This window comes from Oncorhynchus kisutch, linkage group LG13 (genome assembly GCF_002021735.2).
Source record: "Oncorhynchus kisutch isolate 150728-3 linkage group LG13, Okis_V2, whole genome shotgun sequence".
Taxonomy (NCBI): Eukaryota; Metazoa; Chordata; class Actinopteri; order Salmoniformes; family Salmonidae; genus Oncorhynchus; species Oncorhynchus kisutch.
The window spans coordinates 35,632,196-35,643,296 of record NC_034186.2 but is presented as its reverse complement, the minus strand read 5'-3'; the positions used below and the strand labels follow the sequence as shown (position 1 = coordinate 35,643,296).

At 45.6% G+C, this 11,101-nt stretch overlaps 1 protein-coding gene across 2 annotated transcripts in view; it reads right to left on the bottom strand.

Annotated features, from left to right (window-relative positions):
- Positions 1-11,101, bottom strand: part of LOC109902517 (single-stranded DNA-binding protein 3) — a 104,737-nt gene that overhangs the window by 3,408 nt on the left and 90,228 nt on the right. For both annotated transcript variants that reach the window (XM_020498925.2, XM_020498926.2), the window contains exons 6-17: positions 6,230-6,313; positions 4,699-4,758; positions 4,546-4,612; positions 4,390-4,457; positions 3,696-3,760; positions 3,434-3,476; positions 3,280-3,315; positions 3,105-3,159; positions 2,004-2,074; positions 1,812-1,890; positions 668-696; positions 333-434 (exon numbers count right to left, since the gene is read on the bottom strand). In XM_020498925.2, coding sequence (XP_020354514.1) covers positions 333-434; positions 668-696; positions 1,812-1,890; positions 2,004-2,074; positions 3,105-3,159; positions 3,280-3,315; positions 3,434-3,476; positions 3,696-3,760; positions 4,390-4,457; positions 4,546-4,612; positions 4,699-4,758; positions 6,230-6,313 — 759 coding nt within the window. The remainder of the gene's footprint in view (positions 1-332; positions 435-667; positions 697-1,811; positions 1,891-2,003; positions 2,075-3,104; positions 3,160-3,279; positions 3,316-3,433; positions 3,477-3,695; positions 3,761-4,389; positions 4,458-4,545; positions 4,613-4,698; positions 4,759-6,229; positions 6,314-11,101) is intronic.

Here is an 11,101-nt window from a genome sequence, read left to right as displayed (position 1 = left end):
GGGAAATAGATGAGCCAATGCTATATTACTGTTACTGTTACTGCTAATTCAACATGCAATAAGCAACTTCACTCAATGTAATTACGATTTAGTCAACGTAAAAATGTGTTAACAAGCATAACAAGCAGACTGCTTTATGAGACAGCCAGCTAATTAGGAATTTTCTACTTTGACATTATAAAACAAATGTAATTTCGACAACGTGAAGTAAAGACCGAAGGGAAAGTGTTTAGGATATAGGCATAAGTCAGCAGTGAGATGAGAATCTGTTCACAGAAGCACGCTGCCTGATGGTTGCAGGTTAGGGAAGAGAACCACTGTGGAGAACTCACACTTTCACTTTGGAATGGGTTTAAAAAGTTGCCTGCCATCTCCCCATCATCCCGCGGAGTTCCCGGGGGGTTGTTCATGCCTGCCATGTTGTTGGGAGAATTCTACACAAACAAACAAAGAAACAAATCAACATTTACCAGACAGGTCTTTCCACTCTCATCAGCCATTTCTCGTGACTGGATGTCATCATAAGGTGCCATTATTGAATTTCTGGCAGCTTTGGGTCCAAACCAAATCATCAGTATGATAAGTGCTTTGAATAACCTTCACCTGATAGGTGTGTGTTGAAATGAATGTAAGTCTATCTAATATGGAGTCTTTTATAGAGGCTTACCTTTGGCAACCCATCCATGTCACCAGAGCCTGAAAACAACGAGAGAGAGATTGACATGAGAGAAAAGCTCATCACTGTAAAGCTATAATCAACATCTCTGGCTGGGGATCACATTCAACACTTAACACAGCTAATGTGCTTTAATTAAGCTATTAGTTTCAAATACAGATGAGACCCAACTTCATTGGCTTCATCGATCATGTCTCACCTGTCTACATAATCAATGTGCCCGCGTGCTGCCCACATAATCTGCTTCCACTTCAATCAATACTACTATGAAGGGAGCATTCCCTCTACCATCCACAAGAGGGCATTGTCACAATAGGAAAGTGGTACTTCTCACAGAACTCGGCTACCGATTTTCAACAACTTAAACTAGATGACCAAATCAAATCAAATTTTATTTGTCACATACACATGGTTAGCAGATGTTAATGCGAGTGTAGCGAAATGCTTGTGCTTCTAGTTCCGACAATGCAGTAATAACGAACAAGTAATCTAACTAACAATTCCAAAAAACTACTGTCTTATACACAGTGTAAGGGGATAAAGAATATGTACATAAGGATATATGAATGAGTGATGGTACAGAGCAGCATAGGCAAGATACAGTAGATGATATCGAGTACAGTATAACATATGAGATGAGTATGTAAACAAAGTGGCATAGTTAAAGTGGCTAGTGATACATGTATTACATAAGGATGCAGTCGATGATATAGAGTACAGTATATACGTATGCATATGAGATTAATAATGTAGGGTAAGTAACATTATATAAGGTAGCATTGTTTAAAGTGGTTAGTGATATATTTACATCATTTCCCATCAATTCCCATTATTAAAGTGGCTGGAGTTGAGTCAGTGTCATTGACAGCAGCCACTCAATGTTAGTGGTGGCTGTTTAACAGTCTGATGGCCTTGAGATAGAAGCTGTTTTTCAGTCTCTCGGTCCCAGCTTTGATGCACCTGTACATCAAACTTCTACGGTAGTTCTAAATTACTGCCTAATATTGACACGCAATTTTCAGAAATTGTCCTGTTCATCACAATGGTTAAACAAATTCCAGACAAAAGTTGTACATGCTGACAGAGAATAATATTCTAAATGATTGATCAGCTGATCGCTGCTGTTAAAACTCACCTAGTGATCCGTTCATATGGTGGGGCTCCATGCTTCCCATTCCACCCATTGGGCCATCAGGGCCCGGCCCCATCGGGAACTGTAAAAAAGTTACAACTTACTGAACTTTGTCATTATCATATTACATTGTATAATGATCACCTCTACCGATTTGAAAACAGGAAACCCATGAAAAACAAAGAACCCGCTTACATTAGGTCTGTTACCACCAGGGCCAATAGGATTCATCATTGTGTAGATGTTTTCACTGGAATTTGTGGAGTCTGGTGAGAAGGAAACAGTTAGTCCAGGCTACAGTAACTGAGCACAACTACACAGTGTTGTCCTGTATTTCCTTCAGCCACATGCATGGACAGCTTTGAGATGAAACTCTACAAAACCACCAAACGTGACAATGCTCCATACAGACACATGCCGGTTATAATTCATCAAGCCACATGGATTGGGAAAGCCTAATGTCGCACACTTTTCATATCTCATGTTTCCATGAACTTGGGGTTAAATCCTGATGACTACAGAGCCAGTGGGAAGTAAACAGGATCAGCACATCATGTTGCTCTCCTTGTGTCTCCATCCTGAATAGAATATGAGGATAGAGGTGACCTTGAGCTGACATTGCAGTGTGGTGAGAGTAGGAGATACATGTATATAACAAATTAAGGAATAGATAAGAGAGAACGGGTGAAAGAGAGAGGGGAAAAAGAGAAGGGGAGCAAGCGAGGGAGCAAGAGAAGGAGAGAAAAAGAAAGAGAGTGTGGGGTTTGATGCCTGTTTGTGGCCCTGGGTGTAGGTTGTGCAGCAGGTTGTGCAGCAGGTTGTGCAGTCGTGACGGAGGGTGTGGTGGAGTGCAGGGGGGGGTGGGGGGGGGCCTTGGCGACTGCAGTGGAAAACTGTGTTCCAGCTCCAAGTGTAAGGAGCACTGTGCACAGGTTGCCCAGGCAACGCATCACAATAGAAGTATGTATATAAATAATGAATAGTGGACACAAAAAGAAACCGCTCCACACCCGAACAAAAACTGCACATCCACAGGATGTTAGACCAGAGCAGTTTGTTCTGTCTGTGCTGTCCTCAACAGGAACATCAGACTGATCACAGTCAGATGATCACAGCTCAATACCCTGCCAATTTACACAGGTCCAGTATAGACGACACATAAAGAGCTACGCTCGTTTAACATACAAATCACTCAATATGTCAGTGTGGCTGTGCCCACAAAGTAAATGAGCACTGGGAGTTTAATTAGAGTGGGATGAGTGAGGAGGCACATGGAGACAAATAAGTAGGACGAACCTCCTGGGCTAGGCATGATGGGAGTTCCTGGTGGGCCTCCGCCCCCTGGAGGACCCTGGGAGAAAGACGAGAGATTTAGAGGAATGATATTCCCAAAACATCTGGACATATAAAGTAGCAGTCACATGTCAGCTATGGCCAACAATACTAGTCATTGTTTAGGCTTGAGACTTACCACATAGTTTCCAGGAGATGAGGAGGAATAGGCTATCTATGGAGAGAACAGAAAGGGGACACAATCAGTAAACTTGTGACTTTCACAACAAAGAAATGGCTCTCAAACCAATAAGGCATTAGAGTGATTGAGAAGGTGAGTGAGCAGGACTTACTGAGTTTGCGTTGGGATTGGGCCAACCTCGACCTCCAGGACCCCTGACACAGACAGAGGGGAGGAGAAGAGGTTGTGTGAGAGAGGCTCACTGCAGAACAAAGAGCTTGTATTCCCTCAGATTGTTACTTGTCAAATATTCTTACGTCCCATCAGTGCTATTAATAGAAATTGTATTAGCAATTCAGATATTTGGACAAAATAAAACATCATAGTAAGTAGACGGAGGTGATGAAATGCCTTTGGAGAATGACTGTACTCACATGTTCATCCCTGGCATTCCTGGCCCCATGGAGTTGGGAGGAGGCCTCATTCCACCACCATAGTTCTACACAGAGAGAGGAACACACCTATCATGCTACCGAGGACAATACATTCCAGGGATCACACACTCATTTGTTCTGTTTGAGCCAGGCGATTTTAATGACTCGATCCTGATTAGTAATGTATGTGTATAACGATAACAGGGGCGGACTTGTGTGTGTCTAAGTTGTGATGTGATGGCTGCACAGTGGGGGCTTGGCAGGATGGCAGCGTGGGGCAGGACACAGAGCAGATCCACTCAGAGGTAGAGTTTTGTTCAGCAGACGATTACACTTGTCGAGCAGATGCCGCACCAGCTGCTGAATTGTTGACTGCCAAAGTCACACAGTAAGGGAGGTGGGGAGAAGGGCAGCAGGGCACAGAGGGCCACGATGCTCAAACTGACTGACTTGGTGATTGGAAACTAGACAGCGGAATTAAAAACTCAATGAGGAGAGAGTGGTACTTGAGAGGTATTATGTCAGGCTTGCTTTGAGACCGATAGAAAAAAGGTTGAGACTAAATTTATGGGATAAAATAGAGATTAATAAAACCTTGTGTGTTCAGTGTGTTGTGCTGTAAAGGGACATGGGGTTCATGGACAGAGGGGTGGAGCAGCAGACTTTAGAGGAGAGGGATGGTGCCTGGCTGTACCTGTGGGCCCATGCCGCCCATCCCTCTGGGGGGGTTCATCCGCATCGGGCCGCCCATGTTTGGATGTCCTGGAGGAGGAACGATTGAGAGAAAGTTGTCAGCGTGGGACAATTTCAGACCAAATACATTCTACAAGCACATATCCTTAAGTTATACCCTGTGGTCTAGTGGGATCCAGACTGTTTGGCAGGAGTGGTTGTGACCCTGGGACTCCCACAGGTGGCTGAAGGAAGAAGGGAGAGAGAGAGAAACATTAGCACAGAGCATTCAACTCCCTAAAAATGTACACCTCAGAGATAGATACCTTACCTGATTTGGCATGCGAAGTGAGGGACGAGGTCCACCTGGGTACCGTGGGGACATGAAAGGCTGTGGGGAGGAGGACAGATGTTAACGTTAGTCCTATCCATCATGCGTGTTACTTGCAGCTGTCAGCAGGGGGAGCCAGTGTGCTGGAGAAAAAGCTCCAAGTTTGAAGGTGCTTTGTTGTCATTCTACACAAGGCAAAGGTTGTGTCAGGGTTCTGAAGACCAGTCCTCGGATACTGAAAACACATAGAACATACAGAGACAGAGAGACAGATATATAGCTGAGGGTGAACATGGTTGTGGGTGACGCAGCATGTTGAATGAGGGAACAGATGGGTAGTGGATGTGGCTGGGAGGGTGTGCAGGAGGGTAGTGAAGAATACACACACCTACATCTGTTTTTCCATATGCATCCACACACTACTGACCATCGTACCACAGAGAGCTACAAGAAACATTTCTACAGTGTGTTGCAACCACAGAAAATAGCTCAACGTATCTAACGAAACAATAACATTCGGAAAATAATTTAATCCATCAAGGGACAACCAACTTAAATATAATATAATCATCAAGAGTGCAACTAACCAGTGTGATTGACAGTCAATCATTACAAACACATTATCACGCTATAAGAAACGCGTACAGGCAGGCAAAACATGACACCATGACAACAAAGAAACAGGCTTTCAGAGCCAATTAAACGCAAGCTACTAGTTGGGCGAGGGGAAACGAGGCCAGCTGGAGGACAGCTTATATAATGACCAGGCCCTGAAGGGAAAGACTGCTGTTTCCCCTCCACCCCCTCTCAGGTCCCTCCCTGTCTCTCTCCCCCAATCTCAATCTCTCTCCCTCTGCCTTTGTCTTAGCCAAGTTGTGGTGAGTTTGTGTACGAGCGCTCCACAGTGTCAGGCACTGCTGCAATATTAATGGGATATTGATGGGAGATGGGATAGTGAGTGCTGGGCTTAGGAAGAGGAGAGAGTCGGCCTGCTCCTCCCCTCCTCTCCTTCCTACAGCTGGGCCAACACAGCTGAATTATTTATCCTATCTACAGCGTTATGGCCACTGTCTGTCTGTCCACAACTAGGTAGCAGGGCAGTTTGTATAGACATAGGTTGTGGGGGTAGGGGGAGAGGGGGTGTGGGTGAGTGAGTGAATGAGTGAGTGAGACGAAGAGAGAGAGACAGATAAGGAGTGAGTGGGTGTAGAAGAGGAAGAGAGGGAGGAAGAGAACAGAGGCCTCTCTGTGTGAGTGGATAGGCAGAGGGAGATAGTGATTGAGTGAGAAAGTGGAGTTACTTTTTCATAGCAGGTTAGGAGAAATTATGCAGCAGGTAGGGAGAATGTGGCAGGTTAGGAGAATTAGGTTAGGAAAGGGGTTAGGGTTAGCGAAAATGCTCTTCTAACCTGCTAAGAAAATCCCTTCCGGGCGTATCTGCATCGACGTGGCGCGAAAAAAAGGTTGTGTAGCAAAAGGCGAGGGAGCAGAGTGTGTGTGAGAGACCAGGGTGTGTGTGAGTGTGTCTTACCTGGCCGTGAGGTCCCATCATGGGGTTGTTGGGGTTGTGTGGGGGTGGCTGTGCGTGGGGTGACGGCTGGGAGCCAGGAGGTCCCTTTAAGAGAGAAGAGAGAGGGAGATGAGGGATACAGTGATGCTTGGAGGACCATGGACAGAACCTGGCTGTAGCTGCTCTGTCTACCTCACAATAACAGCAGCAGCAGTACAATACACCACTATGGCGAACTGTTCATAATGTCTGTACCGTAGACCACTACCACAACACAGATGAATGTATGGATCTCCAATATAGTTATTTAAATGGATCATACATCTTTGTGTTGAATAATATGTCAAATGAAATATAATTAACACAAGGAATCTCTTAAACTTAATTTCTAACCAACAGAACATCTCTCGCAGTGTAAAAAATGGCTGAGAGATGAAAAAAAGAGCTGATCATATACAGGAACTATGTAAACATATGACATATGGAACAACTGACAACTAACCTGCTAAGCAACCACGTTCAAAACAGGACCGGTTCCAACTTTTAACAAGCCATATGTAAACCCAGAGTCATTCAGTGTACAGAGAGGAGACCACACACGTTCACAGTGTTATCAACCAGTCTGTGAACATCCATGAGACCTGAAGCACTCAACCATGACACACACACACACACACTTGAAGCCTTCAGGTAATGTTGCAGACTGGTAATCCTTCCCTTTCAAAATCAGCAATACCAGACACACACCTGTATCAGTACCAAGCCCATCCACCGACACGCACGCCCCCATTTCCCCTGAACGTCTTTCCACGGCAGCACGTTTGCAGGTCTTTGCACCTGGCCAGGAGACAATTCTACTATTCAACGTCATCTCACTAGGAAGAGCCGACCTGTCTGATGAAACCTCGGTAAATCTCTCTTCAGTTCCAACAGACCAAGCAGCAGCTGCACAGATACCAGCAGCATCTTCTCATTCTCACCCACCATGAGAAGCTCTGGCACCGGGGAGATGGTGGTGAGCTGACAGAGGAGAGCAGTGAAAACCCACTGCTTGAGCACAATAAACAAAGGAATAAAAACCTCGACTCTGATGCATTCAACTAGTATTTTATAAAAGATTCATTACAGAAACGCTTCAGCCCGAGAAGTCAAGCAGCAAGTCAAACCTGGGTGGTTGAGAGGTGTACAGGGTAAATGGGGTAGGCAGTCAGCCATTGTCCTCCTCAGCCACCTCACGTGCAGGTTCTCCATGTGAGAGCCATGTTGATAAAGGCACATAGCTGTGGATCTATGAGGAGCTCTTGAGATGAAGTGTTTGCAGCGTGGTGTATTGAATCCACATAAATTGTTGCCCAATAGAGCGTTTCACATGAAGTCTTCACAAGTATGTGTTTTGTATATAAAACCCACTTACCATAGTGGCCTTGTGCTTTCATTCCCAATTCTTACCAATATTGAGTGGAGAAAAATATTACATTTTTAAATGGTAACAAATGTGACTGCATCTATAGAGAGTGGTAGCTCTGACATACTGTAAGTGTTCTAGAAATGACTGAGGTGGGTCCTGAGATCGTTTTGGGTTGTGGCTAACACCAGCTGCGCTAGCTGGCCTCAGCACGTTAGCATGGAGGGCTAGCGCTGCCGTCCTTCCTTCAGACCCCAGAGTTATTACTGTTGGGGAGTCTGTCGTAGCAATGAGTCTAACAAGCCACCCCTGCAGAGCCAGGCAACACTAGCCCAGCTGCTGTAACCTGCTGCCCCTGCACCTCCTCTCTCTATCTGGCCCTCTATAATACCTTATAACGGAGCTCCACTCGCTACTCTGGACTCCCTCAGTCTCCATGCTATCAGGACTGAATTTGGAAGCATATGGCATTCATGAGGTTTGCGGTCCCTTCGATGTGTGCCTTCAGAGACAGAAAGGGACGAGACCAATCCGCGCCTGAAAAACAACGTGGCTGGACTGCGTGTGGGTGTCTGATTTGTAAGAGTCTGTGTGTGAGAGAGAGGGGGGAGGGGGGGGGGGGGTAAATGAAGCAATTAATACAATCATTTTCAACCCAGCTAAGGAGATAACAGCTTGGCAGCGTACCACAAACCCATCAACAACCCCCCGACGTACTCCCAGACTCCCCCTCCTCAGATCTGCATTAGAACACAACACCTCTGCTGCTGCTATCCCTGAAGGGGTAGTAACACTGAACACAGAACGGATGGCTATACTGAGCCAGTCATGTGTATGTATGTACCGTATCTACAGTACCGCCCACCACCACAAGAGGGCAGTGTGGAACTACTGAGAGAGGCAGGCAGAGCACAAAGCCAAACTGAAACACAACAAACAAAGCCTGGATGAACAACAGCACAATACACACTCATTGTCATTCCTTTCTTACATTCCAGCGGGCAGAGGCAGCAGCTCTACAGGCTCATGGCATAGCAACATGTCAGCTCGGTGGGGAGAGACTGCCCCGAGTGTCCCCCCCCCCCCGAGGAGACTGGAGAACAGTGCGCTGACAGTCGTTTAGCATGTTTCTGTGAGTCACTGCCGTGTATCTATGATTCCTGCCTCAGCGATCAGGAATGTCAGTCGATATGCTACAGACAGTTGATAAAGTGAACAACAGAGTGGTTGGTGGTAGTATATATATATATAAATGAGAGAGAGAGAGAGAGAGAGAGAGAGAGAGAGAGAGAGAGAGAGAGAGAGAGAGAGAGAGAGAGAGAGAGAGAGAGAGAGAGAGAGAGAGAGAGAGAGAGAGAGAGAGAGAGAGAGAGAGAGAGAGAGAGAGAGAGAGAGAGAGAGAGAGCGAGAGAGAGAGAGAGAAGAAGAGAGAGAAAGAAAGAGAGAGAAAGAAAGAGAGAGAAAGAAAGAGAGAGAAAGAAAGAGAGAGAAAGAAAGAGAGAGAGAGAAAGAGAGAGAGAGAAGAGAAAGAAGAGAGAGAAGAGAGTTGGCCCAGGAATGCCAACATTCCTTCTCCAGTGGTCCCATTCACTCATCACTTCTTCTTCCATTAAGTATTTTCAAACTTTTACCTCTAGGATCCAGTGTAACCTACCATAGAGACCATCTCCAAACACAATGGGTAGTCCAACTCGACAGAGTTCAGCACCTGATTCTCAACAAGAGAGTAGCTACTATACCTAAGATAGACAAGTCTACCCATCGGTACCTCGACCTCGACATTCAACTGACCTCAAACTCAGTCTTGATTTAGAGTTTACACCCAGGCTACAGAACTACGATACGTTCAATTGTGATCCAACTTCAATGACAGTTAGCGACTATGGAGAGACATTCCTGTAACAGAACATATAGATTAGAAACCATCTATGTTCCATTTATCACCACCGTTTACTCCTTCAGTGTTTGTAATACCAATGGATTGACATTGTTTTCTTCTATCCCCACTGGGCCAACATGCTGTTAGTGTGAGCCGGCAGGTTCTCCTCGTCCTCTCCTAGTGTGAGTTGGGCCTGCCCTTCCCAGAGGGGCTGCTGCAGTGGAGTTTTGGCGTGAGGATTATTAAGCGGGCTGACCCCTGCTATACCAGGGAGAATCGCAGATCCGGGCCAGACGCCAACATGCAGGCTTTGTGGTCCTCCTTCCACACTTCTCTCTCTCCTCTCCTGCAGGAGCCTGATCTGAGTCTTGGCCTGTAAGGTACAGATTAGGGGAGTCTTGAAGCTGCGGGCCCCCCCCCCCCCTCTACCCCCCTCTACCCCCCCCCGCCCAGTCTTCACTCTCTGGGCTGCTGCTACCACGGCAGTTAATTACCCCTCTCTTCTGCATCTGGGATGGATGCTAGAAAACACACTGCCTGCTACTACTGTACACACACATACTGTATGCAGTACTGTACACACACACACACACACACACACAATCATACTGTATGCAGTACTGTACACACACACACAGCCATGCACAATCATACTGTATGCAGTACTGTACACACACACACAGCCATGCACAATCATACTGTATGCAGTACTGTACACACAGCCATGCACAATCATACTGTATGCAGTACTGTACACACGCACAGCCATGCACAATCATACTGTATGCAGTACTGTACACACACGCAGCCATGCACAATCATACTGTATGCAGTACTGTACACACACGCACAGCCATGCACAATCATACTGTACACACACAGCCATGCACAATCATACTGTATGCTGTACTGTACACACACACACACAGCCATGCACAAACATACTGTATGCTGTACTGTACACACTGCCATGCACAATCATACTGTATGCAGTACTGTACACACACAATCATACTGTATGCAGTACTGTACACACACACAATCATACTGTATGCAGTACTGTACACACACACAATCATACTGTATGCAGTACTGTACACACACACAATCATACTGTATGCAGTACTGTACACACACACAATCTTACTCTATGCAGTACTGTACACACACACAATCATACTGTATGCAGTACTGTACACACACACAATCATACTGTATGCAGTACTGTACACACACACAATCATACTGTATGCAGTACTGTACACACATACACAATCATACTCTATGCAGTACTGTACACACATACACAATCATACTGTATGCTGTACTGTACACACATACACAATCATACTGTATGCAGTACTGTACACACATACACAATCATACTCTATGCAGTACTGTACACATACACAATCATACTGTATGCTGTACTGTACACACATACACAATCATACTGTATGCAGTACTGTACACACACAATCATACTGTATGCTGTACTGTACACACATACACAATCATACTGTATGCTGTACTGTACACACATACACAATCATACTGTATGCTGTACTGTACACACATACACAATCATACTCTATGCAGTACTGTACAC